We start from the raw sequence: 22,238 nt of genomic DNA, 5'->3' as shown, positions 1-22,238 counted from the left end.
CACTCCTCTCACTCTACACTCATTGCTCTCAACCGACACTCACAAGATCCTCTTCTCACAATCTGTTCATGCAGCTCACCTGACACATCAGTGAATTTTTCGCCCTACACTCGTACCCCTCATGCTTCACTCACTCACACTATTCGCCGTCACCCAGCACTTACATGAGCACACCTTTTACTCTGCACATATAGAATTTACACAACTCTCATGACCATACACATTTTTCTACAAAGGCACCCACAGAGTACCTGCTCTTTCCATGGTATTAGATGTCTACTTAATTCCATCTGCAACAACGGGGTTGTTGCAAGAGGGGCGCGTGGACTGAGAGTCGTAGTTGGTGCGAGGAGGGAGACTAAGGCTGAGGCTCTGGGGTATCGTGATGGATCGAGACTCGCGTGCCACCTTCAGTCATTCCTGGTTTTCCTTTCACCAGAATGCTTCATTACGGAACTCTTAGAAAAACTGTTTTGTACAAAACATCTCTGTCCTCTTGCGTCCTATTTCATTATCGTATCTGACTCGAGTGGGGTGCTGAGATGGAGGCTGAACTCAATTTTAAGCCATGTCCCGTTATTCTTCCTTTTGACCTATTACATCTATCCGTGCCTAAGACGTCCCTCACCTCACGTACTCCAGGGCGCTCTCTGCCGCTGCAACACCTCCCCCTTCTTTCTGTCAATCACCTCTTTCTGCTCAGGCTGTCACTGCATTCTTTCGCTCTCTTCTGTGGCCTGATAATACCCTCTTTCCTCCCCCGCCGCCTCTCAGTCGTGAAATGTGTTCCAGCTAGATAAAAAATCATCATTATGCTTATTCCCGGCCCTGGTGCGCCTTGAGACTTTTGTGAAATGTGCGCTATACAAGAAATTATGACTATGACTATGACTATGGCGCAGGAGACATCTCACTGCACAGCGTGATGGATGTGGTCTTAGACTTGTGTCAACTCACTGACATCATCAAAGTCCATGGCCTCGGGGTATGTTTATGTGTTGTTTCATTTTTATTCTGTGTCATAAAGGATAACGCTGCAGTTAATGCAGGCTGCACATCTGCAAAACATTAAATATGACACTTAATGGGGTCAGGTTTAACGCAGCACATTTTAGCGCAATAGGTCAGCCTGTATAAAAGGCTATTTAAAGTTTTCTACCACGGGATGAGTGAATTAATTTCGAGACAAACAAGGGTTAATTATCAAGGATTATGTGGGAATTAAATACGTGCTGCTTTGTTTTGAATAAATATTTATTGGCATGAAAGTTGCACCTCTGGGATTTCTAGAAAAAGAAAATGGCGCTAATGTGCTGCTACAGTGCATTTTGTACATAATTTTATGCAATTTATTTTTTGAGGAAAGGTAAAAAGAAATGAATGCCCTTCGTCTTAAAAACGAGCAAGAATGACCAACTAGAACTCGGAAGCGATGAACTCTAGAAGTTACACATTTCACATTAGTAAATTAAGGGGATTAATAATCGGGTACATCATCCCTGTCAACTATAGGTGCACGCATGTCTATACAACGGGGGAGAAGGGGAGCCTGGGGAAATGGACTCTTATGCTTACAACGGATTATAAAAGGTGCCAACCGTAGGCTTGTTGTCCTCGAGGATTAGTACTCCAAGTGTACTACTGATGGATTCAAGCATGAGGTCAAGCATTGGGAACTCTCCCTGCACTCCCAGAAGGAAAACAAGCTGGCCTCTTGGAGCTGACGGGGGAGGGAAAGTGAAAGCGCTGGATGCGCGCGCTGACAGGAGATGTGCACGTGAACGGAGTGCACATCTCCTGTCCGTACGCGTGCACATCTCCTGTCCGCACGTGCCATCTTCTGTGTCCCTTCTGCACAGAAAGCGGCAACGATAGATCTCGCCAAGGCGGTCAGCGCATGCGCGCTGCGTCGCTAGGCGAGACCTAAAAAAAACAGAAGTCACCACTTGGACTAATTTCAATCCCATGTCTGAGCTTGAAGTCTTTTAATATCATTGAAAAATTAAAGATGAGCACTCATACCAGAGACCCACTCCCGACTAAGCTAGTACCTAACCTAAACCACATCATTGCCCCATGTTGGACAAAAATTATTAACTCATCCCTCGCCCGGTGCGACCCTGACTCCCTTCAACTTGGGCAAATCACTCCCATTCTTAAAAACCAAAAGGATGACCCTAATGATCCTAAACACCTCCATCCCATCCCTAACCTCCCACTCCTGGCAAAAACCATGGAAAAGTGAGTCTTACAACAACTCGACAGACACAGAGGCAAATACAACCTACGTGACTCCTTCCAATCTGGTTTCAGGAAAGGCTGTAGCACCGAAACCGCCATGCTCAACATTAACCCTGGGCGTAGTTCGCGTAGTAGCGCTACGCGAAGCTACGCGAAGTTCACTTCGCACTACGCGAACTTCACGTAGCACTACGCGAGCTGCGTAGTAGCATGTTCGCACTGTGCAAGATGTGTTTTCAATGATTGCACAGTGCGGACAAGCATCCGGCACTGTGCAAGCATTGAAAACGGCATCTTGCACAGTGCGAGCTGTAGTTTTCTGCTGCTCGAGTAGATTATTACTCGAGCGGCAGCTTTCTCAACGCGAACAGGTAGTTTCTCATCGTGAGTGGTCGCGAGCATGCGCAACCACTCACAATGAGAAACCTGACCTCCTCGCGTTGAGAATCTCACCGGGATGTCATTTTGCTTGCTCGCGGTCGCGAGCATGACGTTCAGGACCGGGAACAAGCAAAAAATGCCCGCTACGCTGCACTACGCATGTTCGCACTGTGCTACGTGCAGCTCGCGTAGTGCGAAGTTGCGAAAATTTCGCAAACTCCGCGAGCGTAGCGTAGTGCTTCGCCCAGGGTTACTCAACATTGGCCCCTTTCGGTGGCTCACGCACCTACCTCCCGGAGAGCAGCAGCGACAGGCGGCTGATGGGGGTCTTGCCCTCCAGGGCGTAGCTCTGGTCCTTGGCCAGGGTCAGCACGTGCTGCCCGCTGCTGTGCAGGATCTCCTTGTAGACGGGCAGGGGCACCTGCAGCGGCTGGTAGAGGGTGCGGTAGAGGGCGCCCAGCTCCTCGCAGAGGGTGTCCTTCCGCAGGCGGTAGAGCAGGTGTGCCAGCTGCAGCAGGCATGCCCCCGCCAGCAGCAGCCCCCAGCACAGCACGTCCAGGCCGCAGGCGTAGAGCCAGCCCCACAGCGCCCAGCAGCCGAACCCCGCGGCCAGGAGCCCGAAGACGAAGAGCCCCCCGAAGACGCCGCTGCCCCCCATGAAGCCCAGCAGCAGGACGATGCCGGCCAGGTGGTAGACGGCCCTCTCCATGTCCGCCCGCCAGGCCTGGCAGGGGGGCGGCCCCAGCAGCTGCTCCAGCAGGGTGCTGTTGGCACTCATGGTCCTCCCCTCTCTCCAAGGGGGGGTCCTTGAATCAAAATAAAGCCCCCCGGCACCGGAGCACAGAAACACGAGGGAGGGGTGCGCTTGGCTTGCACTTTGGAACTCTATGAAAGTTGAGAGAAAAATGCCTGGAATTGAAGGATTGAGGCTGGAAGTGGAGAACCCGGGGCGTTGGCTGCTCAACTGGTGGAGCGTCTCAAGGCCGAGGATGGGAGATGAGGATGAAGGAGGATGCTGAGGGATGCTGAGGGATGCTGAGGGAGGCTGAGGGATGCTGGGGGATGCTGGTCCTGAGGGATGCTGGGGGATGCTGGTCCTGAGGGATGCTGGTCCTGAGGGATGCTGGTCCTGAGGGATGCTGGTCCTGAGGGATGCTGATGCTGAGGGATGCTGATGCTGAGGGATGCTGATGCTGAGGGATGCTAACCCTGAAGGATGCTGATGCTGATGCTGATGCTGATGCCGAGGGATGCTGGTCCTGAGGGATGCTGATGCTGAGGGATGCTGATGCTGAGGGATGCTGGTCCTGAGGGATCCAGATGCTGAGGGATGCTGGTCCTGAGGGATGCTGATGCTGAGGGATGCTGATGCTGAGGGATGCTGATGCTGAGGGATGCTGATGCTGAGGGATGCTAACCCTGAAGGATGCTGATGCTGATGGATGCTGGTGCTGAGAGATGCTGAGGGATGCTGATTGATGCTGAGGGATGCTGAGGGATGCTGATGCTGAGGGATGCTGGTGCTGAGAGATGGTGAGGGATGCTGATGTTGAGGGATGGTCTCAGCCCTCACGCTCCTGCTGTGCCCAAACCTCGAGTGATGATACTGAGCGAGACATCAGGTGATGACATCAGTTGACCACTGATGATGCTCTGCAGTGACTTCTCCTGGGACCTTGGAGGCGGATGTTGTTGGATGACGACGCTGATGAATTATGTCGAATGGTGACGCTGAGTGACACTGTCGAACTCTGAGGTACACTTCTGGCTTCTTGTCTGCTGTGGGGAGGCTCTGAGTCTTCTGAGGGTGAGGCCCCCCTGCCCAAGAGCATAGGCGCCCTCACCACACGGCCAGAACCTCACTAGACGTCCAGAGGAAGCGCCTTGAAGTCATCCGGTTTGGAAAGCTCTGGTGCGAGTCTCCGCTTTCGTTCACTGAATGAAACCGACCTTCTGAGAACTTCCAAACTTCACAAAAGAGAAGGGGGGTCGGGCGAGCTGTCAGTCAGGAGCTCCTGGGGACCCCTCGCCCGGCCAGGACAGGAACCTTCCCAGGGGTGCAGCAGGCGCCACGTCCGACCCTGGCACAGAGGTTCCTCCCTGCCCACACCACGAGCAGGCCCCTGGTCTGATACGGGCACCTAGGCGCTCTCCTGCCCCGAGGCGCTATGCTGCCCTGTGCCTCCCCTGAGCCTGTCACCGAGGCGCTATCCTGCCCCGAGGCGCTCTCCTATCCTGTGCCTCATCCGAGACTGGCACCGAGGCGCTCTCCTGCCCCGAGGCGCTATGCTGCCCTGTGCCTCCCCGGAGCCTGTCACCGAGGCGCTATCCTGTCCCGAGGCGCTCTCCTATCCTGCGCCTCATCCGAGACTGGCACCGAGGCGCTCTCCTGCCCCGAGGCGCTGTAAGCGGAGCTCCGGAGAGACAGAGGTGACAGAGGAGTCCTGTGTCCCGAGAGGAATGCGGGGCTCGTGGCTGCGGGGGGAGCGAGGCCGCGGCCGCTCCATGTTTGGAAGTGAAACCCAAGGAGGGCGCAGCCTGGGGCGGGGAGGGGAGCCGCCACCCCCGGCCACTTCACATAGCTCCGGAGAAGGGAGATAGACAGCCGGGGAGAGGGGGGGGGGGGGGGGGGGGGGGGGGAAGAGGTGTCCGGGCCTGGGGCCCTCGGGTGAGCGGAGACCGGGCCCTCTCCCCTCAGTCTGCACCCCTTCACCCCCCGGAACGTCCACCAGGGCCTCTGCGCACGGCGCAGCGCAGGCGGCAGTGTGTAAAGTTAATACAACTTCCCAGGGGTGCCAGAGACTGTCACACACCCTCCTGGTAGGATGTACAGGCCTCAGCCCATCTGGTGAGCGGAGACCAGGTCCTCTCCCCTCAGTCTGCACCCCTCCACCTCTGGTTCTCCCGCCAGGGCCAGTGCGCACGGCGCAGAGCTGGCAACAGCGTTTAAAGTTAATACAACTTCCCAGGGGTGCCAGAGACTGTCACACACCCTCCTGGTAGGATGTACAGGCCTCAGCCCATCTGGTGAGCAGACACCAGGTCCTCTCCCCTCAGTCCTGCACCCCTTCACCTCTGGTTCTTCTGCACGGCGCAGCGCGGGCGATAGATGCGACCCTGCACCATCCTCTTCCTGTAACTTCCGGCTCCTATACACCATGCACAGTCCACCCAGCAGCGCAACATTCCCAGACACACTTCCAGACACAGTTTCAAACCTGATAACACAACACTCCAACCTATGGGTTCTGGGCAACCTCAATATTTGGTTTGCAAAACCCAATATGCCCCATCTGAAAACAAACATCGCTGGCCTAGACGCACTGCGGCTGCCCACGGTGCATGCAGTGGGCCCTGTAAGAGGGCGGCCCCCTTAGTGCCGCACGAGGTACCTCCTCGCACCCTTGTCGCATGGACCCCCTCCTCTGGGAGTCCCTACTTCATCCGGGGCCCTGTAGAGTCATTTCCAGTGCGCAGTGGGCTGGGGACAGGTAATTATACCTGTCCCCACCCACTGGCCACCCTCTTTGTGTGCCGCTGGACACGCTGTCACCCTCCCATCCGCTTACCCTGCGTGCCGGCAGGAGGGCTGGCTAACTAATTGAATGTATAAATGTATACATTTGTGTTGGAGGAGGAGTTACAGGGTGATCCGGAGGCTGATAGGTACGAGGGGTACCCCTTCAGGAGCACAATAGGGGTGTATTATGCCAAAATACCAGGAGTCTTTATGGCAGGACCTTGGTTGAAAATGACGGCGCCCCACTTGTCCTTCGGGCGGTTGTAAGCCTGAGCAACTGGGGGCTTGCCTGGATAGGCTCCTCCCCTAAAAAGGCGTGAGTAAAAGTGATGGACTAAGGGTCCATGGTATGTAAGGGGGATAACCCCCACATAAATGGTAGCACCGATTGGGTTGACCACGGTGCAGTTTGGCACTTCATACGGGCTGGGCAGCTTAGATTAGTCACTGCTGCCTGCCCTTGGATCACCCATAAGTTAACCCACCAAGTTGGCATGCACCTTTGTATGTAATAAACCTGCAGCAAACTGTTTTCCCAACAAAACTTGTGTGGACTGTTTATTTTGCACAGCGCAACTGATTATTGATAAGCGGGGTGTTGCCGGTATCGGCACTATGAACCAGCATCAGATGATCCACAAACCCACACACATCGCTGGACACATCCTAGGTGTCATTTTTGCAAATACAGAACTAGTTACCTTTCAAACTTTAACTCCAGTCCCATGGTCAGACCACCACTTGCTTTCTTTCTAAAATAAAACAACGCTAAGCGATGTACCTAAAACAACCTTATGTGCATCCATCTGTCAACTGTGGAACAAACTCAATTTGGAACACTCAGAAACACAACCAACATCAAGAACAGATCTAGACACAATAAATTCTGTTAAAAACTATTGGAGTGGCTACGGGAAGATTTTTATATCCTGACACCACTAAAAACGACACAACAGAACAAAAGAAAACAGAGAGATGCGCGAGCGTGCAAGTTAAGATGGCCGCCCCCGGTGAGCTTCTCACTGCGTCTTCCCTTCATTAACGATTTTGCCTATTAAGATGCTGGAATTTACCTGGAGAATGCTTGCAGCAGCATTTTGACACATGTTCAAACAAAATATTTCGTCACCTCCGGTTGAATCATAAATGGTGGAGTCTAGTGAACCTTCTCTGGCTTTACTACTTGAGATTCAAGCAATTCATTCTAGCACTGATACTATTGGGTCTGAAATTAAAAATATACAAAAAGACATGGCTAGTCTATCTATAAAAATATCTGACAATAAAATTAAAATACAGGACAATAAAGTTAAAATTGATAGTTTCTCACCGCTTGTGGCAAAAATACCTACTATGTCTAACCTTCTTCTTGAATTGGAAAATCCTAACAGAGAGTATAACCTGAGTATTTTTAACTTACCTCAGGACGTAAAAGGTAACGATTGTAGGTTATACTTGTAAAATTTGTTACCTGTTCTCCTACGTCCAAAGTTTCCTGAAAAATTTGAAATTGATAAAGCTCACAGGATTCCCTCTCATCGTAATCCACACCAAAATAAACCGCGATTAACGATTTTTAAAGTTTTACATCATCATCACTAAGGGGGTCATTATGACGGCGGAAGGCCCACCTTCGCCAGCCGTGCGGTGTTAGGCCTTTTGCCATCGGAACGTGATACTCCCCTCGCCACATTACGATGGCGGGGGATCCAGACTGCGACCGTGGTGAAAGCAAAGACCGTCTGCCACGGAACCCCCACAGGCAATCATTCCGATTGCTTGGCAGAGCGGTCTGCATCCCTAAAATGTTGGCGTGCCTAGCAGGCATCGTCCGCCAAATTAGGATCCTGGCTCCAGCCAGCCTTTCCGTGGTGGGTAAACCACCATTGAAAGGCTGGCTAGGATTGGTTTTCGGGGCCCATTGCGGACCCCGATTGTGTTTGGGGGTGGTGCTTGTGCACTGGGGGTACCCATGGTACCACCCTACTTTTCACTACACCAAGTGGCAGGCACTGTATGATGCCTGCCATCCAGTGCAGTGAAATGCACGACATAAATTTTTAACATCGCGGCGGGTGCTGCAGTCAGCAGCACCCGCCACAATGTTAAATTGCAAAATGCAATCGCCATGGTGGCGGTCGCATCCTAATTAGGTGTGCAGGACCGCCACATGCATGGTGGGTGGTCCGGATCCCCCATCACGATGGCGGGTGGACTCAGGTCCACCCGCTATCGTAATGACCCCCTTAGTGTTAATACGAAAAGCAGCTCGGAAATTCCTTCTTTAATGGTTAATGGAAATAAAATCTTCAGACACTAGGACTTTGCAAAGGAAACTGTTGAAATTTGAAAAGACTTTTATTAACCTAGACCAAAAATTTGCAAATACTTTTCTGAACCTAGACCACAAATGTGAAATCTTGACTTCAAATATGGTGTTTTTGACCCTTCGACTATGCGAATTTGGAAAGACGGTTTTTCAAAATCATTTCAGCGCCCTGAAGACCTTTGTCTTTTTTTGGATCAGCAGTCACAGCCTCCATGGATACATTGCAAACTGGTACCGAATATTCATCTCATGCTTTTTCCGGATAACCTAGTTGTTCCATTTTTTACAGGGCACCAATGGTCCAGTCAGGCTTGTTAAGCATGTGTACGTTTCAACACGGTTATTAATGTTTAAATGTTGTTCTTTTCTGTGTTTGTACATATCTTTATTTCTCCCTTTTCTTTATTGTTCATTTCTAGAGCTACTTGTTATTATTTTATGCATTAAATGTTTTTTTCATCTCTTTCTTCTTCTTTCTATTTTTCTCTTCATTTATGGCTGATTTCAATAATGTTAAAATTGTATCCCTAAATGTTAAAGGTTCCGGTGAAACATAATAACATTTCAGATCATTTATAGCGCTCCCGGTTTTACGGTATTTATTTTTACATTTCCGTCTGTATTTATCCATATTTATTTTGTGTTTTGAGGATAAATGGAGTTATAAAATGGTATATTTCCACATTTATTTAGCTGATAAACATGCACTCATACTTTTCTGCCTGTCGTGTATTAGCAAATTAAACAGCTAAATATAGCAAAACATTACACCCACAGGTAAATATCAGCATTACAATACAAATATATGTTACATATACCTGTATTAAGGGAAATATCACCCTGTTTTTTAACTTTCCATGATATCTGCTCACTGTTGATCTAGAAATGGAAATCATGAGCAAGCATGGAGAGTCACCCACATGAAACGCAATTTTACACATTTTTCCGCTTTTAAAAATAAATACAGACAGAAAACACATTGTTTTCTGTCTAAATTTATCTGTAAAAATCAGTAAAAGTGGAAAACTGGAAGCCTTAATTATTTGCAAGGATATAAAGTGGATATTTGTTTCTTACAAGAGACACATATTGATGATACGGTCTTAGCTTATATGCAAAAAAATAGGTTGGTACTGTTATTTCTTCTCCTGCTGTACATTAGAAAAATTGTGTCTCTATTCTCCTTGCAAAAAGGTAACGTTTACAGATTTTGAAAAAATCCTTGGATGCAGAAGGTCGTTATATTATAGTGAAACTTCAATTCAAGATACAGTTTTGTTTTTAATTAATGTTTATGTCCCGACTACTGATGACCCCAATTTTTGGTCTCTTCTTACTACAGAAGTACTCAAGTTAGGCAATGTCCCTCTCATTGTTGGAGGTGATTTTAACCTTATATGTGACCCTTTATTAGACAGATTATCACAAACTAAATATTGACCTCCAAGAGCTTTTTTGATGCTAAAGTAATGTTTTAACACAACTAATTTGGTGATATTTGGCGGTTGCATCATTCTACTGAGAAAATGTTTACTTTTACTTTTTACAAAAAACGCAAATAATAGTTAACTATGGCCCACCTGTGATAGTGCCCGAGATATGCAAAGTAGCCACCTATTTGGGAATAAGAATAACAGCTAAAGTACAAGACATTAACAAAATAAACTATGATGAACTATTTAAATCTACTAGCTTATTATTAAAAAAGTGGCATAGGCTACCTCTGAATATAATTGGCAGAATTAATCTGATAAAAATGAAGGTATTACCTAAATATGTATATTTATTTCGATCTATACCATTAGCATTAAATAACCAATTTTTTAAGAAACTGGATGGTATATTTAGCAGTTTTATATGGGGGTATAAAAAGGCGAGAAGATCACTAAATCTTATGAAAAATGATATACATGAAGGTGGGCTTAATTTTCCGGACTTTAAATTATACTTTTGGTCTGCTTTCATCAATCGCATACGCTCTCTACTTAATGAAGGAAGGGCTTTATTTTTTCATCACTTTATGTTAAAATCTGATTCAAATCTATTCTTATTTAGAACTAACGATCCTAATTATTTCAAAAGAGTCAAATTTAAGACAGCTAGAGATATAACAAAGATATGGGGCAATATTCTTTTTTTTTGTGACACTAATTTTTTTCATTCAGAGTTACCACTTTGGGGAAACCCTGGTCTCCCAAACATTTTTAATGATAACACTGTCCACGGATGGTCCAGATTAGGTATTACTACCTTAGGGGATTTATACAATACTCAGGGTTTCATGGATTTCAATACTCTTAAGCAACTATACAATTTATCTGAAAATATGAGATACAAATTTGTACAGATACATGATTATCTGATCAATAAAAAACAAATTTTGGAAGCTCCTGAACATGACATCTGGACCTGCTTACATTCATTAAAAAATAAATCCGTTATAAGTGAGACATATAGAACCCTCACTGCTACCAAACTCAATGATTGCAGTAAGCTTGCTGATAAATGGAGTAGAATATTGGGATTAAATATAACTCCTAAACAGATAACAAGCTCCTTTATGAATATTAATAAACGAGTACGATCATCCAGTTTAAGACTCCAACAATTCAGAACAACATGCATGCTATACTATACCCCTGAAAGAATCTCTAAATGGTCTCCCAACAATACTTTTAGTGATCGAACTAAATGCCCTAAATGCTTTACTGAAGCAGCAGATCTGGTACACATGCTGTTTTCATGCCCGAACTTGAAAACTTTCTGGTGTGAAATTGAAAAAGTTTTGAATATGAAGCAGATTCAGATACCCGCGCTAACAGCTGCGTCAGTCTTATTAGATATCTATCCAGCTCCACTCTCACATGCCGCCTTGATCACGATATTAATATCTTGTGCTAAACTAACTTTGGCAAGAGCCTGGGTTAGCCCAGAAACACCTAAAATCTGGGATTGGTGGGCATTGGTAACCGAAATACACTCAATGGAGCTTGCTTTAGCTAACATTAGGGGCATAAAGGCAATGAAAAAATATGAAAAAAACTGGGGAACCTTCATCGAACGTTGATGTTATACTTATGAAAGATTATGTTATTTGATAATTATTATGGTGCTCTGAGATTGTTAATAAGAAATTTCTCCTTTCTTCATTGTCTCTGCCTTTATCTTCTTTTTGCCTCTTTTTTCTCTCCTTTGCTTTTTCTTTTCTTTCCCCTGTTTTCCGATTACAGTATCGATTTGATTTTGTATACGCTCTATATGATAATCACTATATATATGTATTGTGTTTTATGTACAATTATTACTTTTTCCTGGATTTGCTTTTTGGTTGTTGCTCTCTTCGTCAGCCTGCTAACAATAAAAAATTTATAAAAAAAAAATTTATAAAAAAAAAATAAAAAAAAATGTTTACTTTTTTTTCTAACCCTCATAAAACTTACTCAAGATTAGATTATTTATTTCTCGCCAATTAATTCACACAGTTATTACACCACATATCTATAATATTGATATTTCTGATCATGCTCTTATTTCTATGGTTCTACAACTTAATCCAAATTCTCAAACTCAATCCAGATGGCGTATGAATTCACATACTGTTCTTAATGAATATAATTAATTAAAAATCAAATCAGCACTTCAAGATTATTTAAATTTTAACCAAGAAGGCTCTACATCCATGATAACTTGATAACTCGATGGGATGCTTTTAAGGCTTATGTTAGAGGGACATCCATCTCTCTAAAGGATCATGAAAACAAATTATTCAATTCTAAAATTAAATAATTGGATAAACAAATTGCTAAATTTGAAAGACTTTTCATAACATCTAATGATTCTCAATTTAAAAAAAAATTGCAAAAGGTGCGTTATGAGTTTAACTCAATATTAAGTAAAAGAGCTGGTATTCAACTTTGTAATACTAAAGCCAAGTTTTGTTTTAATGCTAATAGAGCTGGAAGGCTCTTGGAAAATTATTTACATTAAAAAAAAACTCAAGTAACTTCAATTCATGGTTCCAAAGAAAAGATTGCATTATCCAAATGGATATTGTTAATGAATTTTTTAAATTTTGACTCTTATATAATAAACCTAATTTAGAAGACCCTTCACCGATTGATAATTTTTTACATAAATGTGGATTACCTAAAGTTTCACAGTCAACCGCAGATAAATTAGATTCACCAATTACTTTGGAAGAAATTGAATTGGCTATTAAATCCCTTAAACAGGGTAAATTCCAGGTCCAAATGAAATTCCGGCAGAATTTGATAAAGAATTTGCCTCGCAACTCGTTCCTCATTGATTTCAACTTTTTACTTTTTTTGGGGCTTCAGGCTCCACTTCTGGTTCTTTTACCGAAGCTTTGATTATAGTTATACAAAAACCTAACAAAGATGTGACCATAGTATCGAATTATTGCCAATTTCCTTAATAAATCAAGATTGTAATCTCTATGCTAAAATTGTTGCAACCAGATTGACCTCCATTGAAGGAAGTGACCCGCTTGAGGTCACTCGGGTCACTAGTAGACCACCTCTCATCCTTTCAAACCAAATGAAGAGATGAAGGAACAGTGGAGAATATACACCAATAATTGTTTATTCATATACACTCAGAGCTGAGCCCCGTCTGCACAGTCTTTGGGAGTGGTACTGTTGTATAGCATTTTAGGAACCTGTATAATTTTCCAGATCCATGCCCTTGTATAGGTATAAATCAACTTTCCCTTATATAGGCATAGAAATCATAACCATATTTAGACATAGCCCATGCAGTCCAAATACGGCATGGCTACTTCCACTAGTTCCGAAAATCCACAACGATTTCTTGGAAAACTCGCCTTCAGCAGTCAGGGACTTCCCCATTGCTTGAATATTGATTTGTCCAAGAAATCATGGAGTTTTCAAAGAACTGCGAGTCTTTGATGACATTATTATGTCCAACTTTACGTCAAACTCGGCACCTTCAAGGTATAAATATGCCCACACTTGCCCTAGCAAACACACGGTGGTCTGGAGCAGTTCGACTATCTACTTGCCCGACACAGCTCGCCGAAGCAAGTGCCGAAGGAAGCCGACCCTCCAGCAGACGCACTGAGAGAGACGCTGTCTTTTCTCTTGCTGAGAAATCCAGCTCCAGTGTTTCCAAGCTCCCCTTGCAGGGTGTTGGGAAATTGTGGTGACAGTCTCTTACCCTTCATGGAGTGCCTGCCAGTCTCTTACCCTTCATGGAGTGCCTGGCAGTCTCTTACCCTTCATGGAGTACCCAACAGTCTCTTACCCTTCATGGAGTGCCTGGCAGTTTCTTACCCTTCATGGAGTGCCTGGCAGTCTCTTACCTTTCATGCAGTATCTGACAGTCTCTTACCCTTCACGGAGTACCTGGCAGTCTCTTACCTTTCATGCAGTATCTGACAGTCTCTTACCCTCCATGGAGTGCCTGGCAGTCTCTTACCCTTCATGTAGTGCCTGGCAGTCTCTTACCCTTCATGGAGTACCCAACAGTCTCTTACACTTCATGGAGTGCCTGGCAGTCTCTTACCCTTCATGGAGTAGCCAACAGTCTCTTGAACTTCATGGAGTACCTGACAGTCTCATACCCTTCATGTAGTGCCTGGCAGTCTCTTACCCTTCGTTAATTGCCTGATAGTCTCTTACCCTTCATGGAGTGCCTTACAGTCTCTTACCCTTCATGCAGTGCCTGACTGTCTCTTACCCTTCATGCAGTGCCTGACTGTCTCTTACCCTTCATGCAGTATCTGACAGTCTCTTACCCTTCATGCAGTGCCTGACTGTCTCTTACCCTTCATGCAGTGCCTGACTGTCTCTTACCCTTCATGCAGTATCTGACAGTCTCTTACCCTTCATGCAGTATCTGACAGTCTCTTACCCTTCATGGAGTGCCTGGCAGTCTCCTACCCTTTATGGAGTACCTGACAGTATCTTACCCTTCATGCAGTACCCGACAGTCTCTTACCCATCATGCAGTGCCTGAAAGTCGCTCACCCTTTATGCAGTATCTGACAGTCTCTTACCCTTCATGCAGTACCCGACACTCTCTTACCCATCATGCAGTGCCTGAAAGTTGCTCACCCTTTATGCAGTATCTAACAGTCTCTTACCCTTCATGGAGTACATGACAGTCTCTTACCGCTCATGTAGTATCTGACAGTCGCTTACCCTTCATGGAGTACCTGACAGTCTCTTACCCTTCATGTATTGCCTGGCAGTCTCTTACCCTTCATGCAGTGCCTGACAGTCTCTCACCCATCATGCAGTATCTGACAGTCTCTTACCCTTCGTGCAGTGCCTGACAGTCTCTTACCCTTCATGGAGTGCCTGACAGTCTCCTACCCTTCATGCAGTGCCTGACAGCCTCTTACCCTTCAGGCAGTGTCTGGCAGTCTCTTACCTTTCATGCAGTGCATGATAATCTCTTACCCTTCATGTAGTGCCCGACAGTCTCTTACCCTTCATGGAGTGCGTGACAGTCTCTTACCTTCATGTAGTGCCCGACAGTCTCTTACCCTTCATGTAGTGCCCGACAGTCTCTTACCCTTCATGCAGTCCCTGGCAGTCTCTTACCCTTCATGCAGTGCCCGACAGTCTCTTACCCTTCATGCAGTGCCTGACAGTCTCTCACCCTTCATGTAGTGCCCGACAGTCTCTTACTCTTCATGTAGTGCCCGACAGTCTCTTACCCTTCTGGCAGTCTCTTACCCTTCATGCAGTCCCTGGCAGTCTCTTACCCTTCATGCAGTGCCTGACAGTCTCTTACCCTTCATGCAGTCCCTGGCAGTCTCTTACCCTTCATGCAGTGCCTGACAGTCTCTTACCCTTCATGCAGTCCCTGGCAGTCTCTTACCCTTCATGCAGTCCCTGGCAGTCTCTTACCCTTCATGCAGTCCCTGACAGTCTCTTCCCCTTCATGCAGACCCTGGCAGTCTCTTACCCTTCATGCAGTTCCTGGCAGTCTCTTACCCTTCATGCAGTTCCTGGCAGTCTCTTACCCTTCATGCAGTGCCTGACAGTCTCTTACCCTTCATGCAGTGCATGATAATCTCTTACCCTTCATGTAGTGCCCGACAGTCTCTTACCTTCATGTAGTGACCGACAGTCTCTTACCCTTCATGGAGTGCCTGAAAGCCTCTTACCCTTCATGCAGTCCCTGGCAGTCTCTTACCCTTCTTGGAGTGCCTGGCAGTCTCTTACCCTTCATGGAGTACCTGACAGTCTCTTACCCTTCATGTAGTGCCCGACAGTCTCTTACCCTTCTGGCAGTCTCTTACCCTTCATGCAGTCCCTGGCAGTCTCTTACCCTTCATGGAGTGCCTGACAGTCTCTTACCCTTCATGCAGTCCCTGGCAGTCTCTTACCCTTCATGCAGTCCCTGGCAGTCTCTTACCCTTCATGCAGTTCCTGACAGTCTCTTACCCTTCATGGAGTGCCTGACAGTCTCTTACCCTTCAGGCAGTCCCTGGCAGTCTCTTACCCTTCATGCAGTATCTGACAGTCTCTTACCCTTCATGCAGTGCCTGACAGTCTCTTACCCTTCATGCAGTGCCTGACAGTCTCTTACCCTTCATGCAGTCCCTGGCAGTCTCTTACCCTTCATCCAGTGCCTGACAGTCTCTTACCCTTCATGCAGTGCCCGACAGTCTCTTACCCTTCATGCAGTGCCTGACAGTCTCTCACCCTTCATGCAGTCCCTGGCAGTCTCTTACCCTTCATGCAGTACCTGACAGTCTCTTACCCTTCATGTAGTGCCCGACAGTCTCTTACCCTTCTGGCAGTCTCTTACCCTTCATGCAGTCCCTGGCAGTCTCTTACCCTTCATGCAGTGCCTGACAGTCTCTTACCCTTCATGCAGTCCCTGGCAGTCTCTTACCCTTCATGCAGTGCCTGACAGTCTCTTACCCTTCATGCAGTGCCTGACAGTCTCTTACCCTTCATGCAGTGCCTGACAGTCTCTTACCCTTCATGCAGTCCCTGGCAGTCTCTTACCCTTCTTGCAGTGCCTGACAGTCTCTTACCCTTCATGCAGTCCCTGGCAGTCTCTTACCCTTCATGCAGTGCCTGACAGTCTCTCACCCTTCATGCAGTCCCTGGCAGTCTCTTACCCTTCATGCAGTGCCTGACAGTCTCTTACCCTTCATGCAGTGCCTGACAGTCTCTTACCCTTCATGCAGTGCCTGACAGTCTCTTACCCTTCATGCAGTGCATGATAATCTCTTACCCTTCATGTAGTGCCCGACAGTCTCTTACCTTCATGTAGTGACCGACAGTCTCTTACCCTTCATGTTGTGCCCGACAGTCTCTTACCCTTCATGGAGTGCCTGAAAGCCTCTTACCCTTCATGCAGTCCCTGGCAGTCTCTTACCCTTCATGGAGTACCTGACAGTCTCTTACCCTTCATGTAGTGCCCGACAGTCTCTTACCCTTCTGGCAGTCTCTTACCCTTCATGCAGTCCCTGGCAGTCTCTTACCCTTCATGCAGTGCCTGACAGTCTCTTACCCTTCATGAAGTCCCTGGCAGTCTCTTACCCTTCATGCAGTGCCTGACAGTCTCTTACCCTTCATGCAGTCCCTGGCAGTCTCTTACCCTTCATGCAGTCCCTGACAGTCTCTTACCCTTCATGCAGTCCCTGGCAGTCTCTTACCCTTCATGGAGAACCTGACAGTTTCTCACCCTTCATGTAGTCCCTGGCAGTCTCTTACCCTTCATGCAGTCCCTGGCAGTCTCTTACCCTTCATGCAGTTCCTGGCAGTCTCTTACCCTTCATGCAGTGCCTGACAGTCTCTTACCCTTCATGCAGTGCATGATAATCTCTTACCCTTCATGTAGTGCCCGACAGTCTCTTACCCTTCATGGAGTGCCTGAAAGCCTCTTACCCTTCATGCAGTCCCTGGCAGTCTCTTACCCTTCTTGGAGTGCCTGGCAGTCTCTTACCCTTCATGGAGTACCTGACAGTCTCTTACCCTTCATGTAGTGCCCGACAGTCTCTTACCCTTCTGGCAGTCTCTTACCCTTCATGCAGTCCCTGGCAGTCTCTTACCCTTCATGCAGTGCCTGACAGTCTCTTACCCTTCATGCAGTACCCTTGCTCAGTCTGAATTTACACAGAATGCGCTCCTGTCTCTGACATTCTACGGTTTGATTGTATTTGAAAAGTCCACACTTTTGAAATGCCAAAAGATCTGTGAATTTAAGATTATAACTACAAAATATCCTTATGTATGCTTCCACAATAATGTATAATAAAAATATCAATGAAATGCACAATGTTACAGATTAAAACATTGAATTTAATAACTACAATTTTAATACGATTTAAATCAGGCACTTTTCAATTTTCTAAATAAATAAAAATTTCAGTAAAACTGGTATCTCTGTCATCAACAAATAAAATGTGACCAGAACCAAACAGATTATTTCAACAATTGCATCTCGTTGAAGCAATTCCATTGGCTGTCGGTTATGGATCGGAGCCAACATTTGGGATTTCTATGTTAGGAAGATGCACAATTTTAAAATAACTTTCAGATGTTAATGACTCCTCCCTGCGATAAAAGCACTTGATTTTCTCTTTTTCTTAAGGCGTTCCTGTTTGGAGGTAGTTCACATTATTGATCATAAGAATATTGACTGCACGTACATGGGCTCCATAGTACTGGCTGCCGGTACACTTCACAGTGCGCATATATAGGTCAGTCTAGTTATACTGTTCTCAACTCCACATCGACGTGTCTTGATGATATAGCGATAGTCGAACTTCTGGAGGGGATATACATGCAGGTCGATATTAAACCTTTGATGGTGCAGCCCTGAATCTTCTCTTTCAGTAAGAAACATCTGAAAACCTTTACAAGAATATATCCCCTCATTCAGCTCAACTGTCTTCAAGGTGCCACTTTGTTCTGCAAGTGATAGTCACAACCTTCTGCTCATACCCAAAAGAAACCTCCGATCTTCCAACCTCGCACTGGCCGAAACCCCGCGCATCCACAGAGCCGGAGCAGGCGGAAGATCCTTCTCTCACATTGCAGCCAAGACCTGGAACGAGCTACCGGCAGACATCAGACGTGCCCCCTCCCTGAACACCTTCCGGAAGACCCTCCAGACCTGGCTCTTCGGCTAAACAGATCCGCCAACCCTCCCCCCCAGCGCCTTGAGGCCCTCACCGGTGAGTAGCACGCTTACAATTCCCTCTGACTGATTGATTGTAAGTTTTAATTAACTGAACAATACACTATTCATTCAACACACAGTCCTCAGGGAAAACAACGCTCAGTGCAAGGCATGATACCGGAGGCTGTGAATCTACACCCCTGAGTGTGTCCCTCAAAGAGTGCGACACTCATGGAGGAGGGATGAGAGTGCTCCAACTGCTGTCAGGATCTGAGTCGCCAGAGTCTGATAAAGCCTCCTCTTTGCAATCAAAAGGCCCCCCCCCCATCTCCCAAGATCCTTGATACCTTGACGGTCCAACCCACGGCTCTTGAACGGTGGATCCTTCCGAGATGATCTTCGGACCAGAGAACGCTGACCCGGAACGAGCCAACAGGCGGAATGATTTCAACTCAAGACTCGGAATGGCGGCAGACCATAAATTGATCGACTTTTATGAGAAAATATGGGGATATTTTGGCAAACTTGAGGATCTTTACTTGATATCCATTTACAAGAAAAGCTCTATCTGTGTAAATGACCCCGGTCTAAACTACCACAGAGAAGGCAGCAGTGGCGGTGTGGTGAATGAGACAGAACTCTACTTAAAGTAAGCGAGGGCTGGCCACACCTGGCTAACCCCGGGAAGCCAAGCATCCACGCCCACCTTTTAACACCGCGTAGTGCCGCTTCTCCATGTCGGTAGTACCGCAGCCGATGCACCAGGCAAGAGTTATTATGTGTGTGGACAAGACGGTGCCATGGTAGCTAATTCGATGAATGATCAAGTTGTTGTGGTGTCTGTGCCAACTATGGGTCATGACTTCAGATCTCGATGGACAGAACCGGTGGGTCATGAGCTGATGTACAATAAGGTCGTCTCGTAGAGCTCTACATCCGTCTGTTTTAGGATGAATAGGGTAGAACAGGGATCTTGGTATAATTGCCTCACCCCTTTGTGCATCAACCTTTACCTGACAAGTTCTCAACCATAGAATAACCTATTTGTGGCAAACTCTGGGAACTTTGCCAACAGAGAATGATGTTGACATCTTCTGCAGAGAACATACATGTTTCATGGGTATAATTGTCACACCAGGGCATTTTCTGGGGCACCCCTCATTCAACAGTGGAAGATTCCAACCAAAAAGGGGAGCTGGCCGAGCTGGTCACAGAAAGATTTAAAGCGATACACGTGGTGAGACGGTCACTCTGAAGAAGTCCTCCGTGGCATCTGAAGCCTGGTCTCTTGAGGTCCTCAGACGTGCGTGGCCTCCGGAAGCGCGTCCACATTATGCGCACGTCGCGTCAAGGCCCCGCATCACAGGGATGTTTTCGGTCATGGTCAAGTTCTGGGACAAGCAGAACATCCTCCCACTACAAGAGAAGAAGAGAGAGTTGTAGAAGGATTACACGTGTTGACCTAACCTAGGTTTCATGCCACCATCTCAGCCACCAGGACTCACGACAACATCTCAGCCACCAGGTCTCACGACAACATCTCAGCCACCAGGTCTCACGACACCATCTCAGCCACCAGGTCTCACGACAACATCTCAGCCACCAGGTCTCACGACAACATCTCAGCCACCAGGTCTCACGACACCATCTCAGCCACCAGGTCTCACGACAACATCTCAGCCACCAGGTCTCACGACAATATCTCAGCCACCAGGTCTCACGACAACATCTCAGCCACCAGGTCTCACGACAACATCTCAACCACCAGGTCTCACGACAACATCTCAGCCACCAGGTCTCACGACAACATCTCAGCCACCAGGTCTCACGACAACATCTCAGCCACCAGGTCTCACGACAACATCTCAGCCACCAGGACTCACGACAACATCTCAGCCACCAGGTCTCATGACACCATCTCAGCCACCAGGTCTCACAACAACATCTCAGCCACCAGGACTCATCTCACCATCTCAGCCACTAGGTCTCAAGACAACATCTCAGCCACCAGGTCTCACAACAACATCTCAGCCACCAGGTCTCACGACAACATCTCAGCCACCAGGTCTCACGACAACATCTCAGCCACCAGGTCTCACGACAACATCTCAGCCACCAGGTCTCACGACAACATCTCAGCCACCAGGTCTCACGACAACATCTCAGCCACCAGGTCTCACGACAACATCTCAGCCACCAGGTCTCACGACAACATCTCAACCACCAGGTCTCATGACAACATCTCAGCCACCAGGTCTCATGACATCATCTCAGCCACCAGGTCTCATGACAACATCTCAGCCACCAGGACTCCTCTCACCATCTCAGCCACCAGGTCTCATGACAACATCTCAGCCACCAGGTCTCACGACAACATCTCAGCCACCAGGTCTCACGACACCATCTCAGCCACCAGGTCTCACGACAACATCTCAGCCACCAGGTCTCACGACACCATCTCAGCCACCAGGTCTCACGACAACATCTCAGCCACCAGGTCTCACGACAACATCTCAGCCACCAGGTCTCACGACAACATCTCAGCCACCAGGTCTCACGACAACATCTCAGCCACCAGGACTCACGACGTCATCTCAGCCACCAGGTCTCACGACAACATCTCAGCCACCAGGTCTCACGACAACATCTCAGCCACCAGGTCTCACGACAACATCTCAGCCACCAGGTCTCACGACAACATCTCAGCCACCAGGTCTCACGACAACATCCCAGCCACCAGGTCTCACGACAACATCCCAGCCACCAGGACTCATCTCACCATCTCAGCCACCAGGTCTCAAGACAACATCTCAGCCACCAGGTCTCACGACAACATCTCAGCCACCAGGTCTCACGACAACATCTCAGCCACCAGGTCTCACGACAACATCTCAGCCACCAGGTCTCACGACAACATCTCAGCCACCAGGTCTCACGACAACATCCCAGCCACCAGGACTCATCTCACCATCTCAGCCACCAGGTCTCAAGGCAACATCTCAGCCACCAGGTCTCACGACAACATCTCAGCCACCAGGTCTCACAACAACATCTCAGCCACCAGGTCTCACGACACCATCTCAGCCACCAGGTCTCACGACAACATCTCAGCCACCAGGTCTCACGACAACATCTCAGCCACCAGGTCTCACGACAACATCTCAGCCACCAGGTCTCACGACAACATCTCAGCCACCAGGTCTCACGACAACATCTCAGCCACCAGGTCTCAACAACATCTCAGCCACCAGGTCTCACGACAACATCTCAGCCACCAGGTCTCATGACAACATCTCAGCCACCAGGTCTCACGACAACATCTCAGCCACCAGGTCTCACGACAACATCTCAGCCACCAGGTCTCACGACAACATCTCAGCCACCAGGTCTCACGACAACATCTCAGCCACCAGGTCTCACGACAACATCTCAGCCACCAGGTCTCACGACAACATCTCAGCCACCAGGTCTCACGACAACATCTCAGCCACCAGGTCTCACGACAACATCTCAGCCACCAGGTCTCACGACAACATCTCAGCCACCAGGTCTCACGACAACATCTCAGCCACCAGGTCTCACGACAACATCTCAGCCACCAGGTCTCACGACAACATCTCAGCCACCAGGTCTCAC

The 22,238-nt window shown here is 47.5% G+C and overlaps 2 protein-coding genes across 2 annotated transcripts in view; both read right to left on the bottom strand.

Moving 5' to 3' along the window:
• Positions 1-3,475, bottom strand: part of POPDC2 (popeye domain cAMP effector 2) — a 58,589-nt gene extending 55,114 nt beyond the window's left edge. The window contains exon 1 of the mRNA XM_078655875.1: positions 2,913-3,475. Coding sequence (XP_078512001.1) covers positions 2,913-3,400 — 488 coding nt within the window. The 5' untranslated portion in view covers positions 3,401-3,475. The remainder of the gene's footprint in view (positions 1-2,912) is intronic.
• Positions 3,476-17,758: 14,283 nt separating this feature from the next.
• The window catches only part of PLA1A (phospholipase A1 member A), a 172,175-nt gene continuing 167,695 nt past the window's right edge, over positions 17,759-22,238 (bottom strand). Inside the window, exon 12 of the mRNA XM_078656363.1 lies at positions 17,759-20,018. Coding sequence (XP_078512489.1) covers positions 19,934-20,018 — 85 coding nt within the window. The 3' untranslated portion in view covers positions 17,759-19,933. The remainder of the gene's footprint in view (positions 20,019-22,238) is intronic.

This window comes from Lissotriton helveticus, chromosome 8 (assembly GCF_964261635.1).
Source record: "Lissotriton helveticus chromosome 8, aLisHel1.1, whole genome shotgun sequence".
Classification (NCBI taxonomy): domain Eukaryota; kingdom Metazoa; phylum Chordata; class Amphibia; order Caudata; family Salamandridae; genus Lissotriton; species Lissotriton helveticus.
Note: the sequence above shows the minus strand (reverse complement) of the source record. Positions and strands in the feature narration are given on the sequence as shown.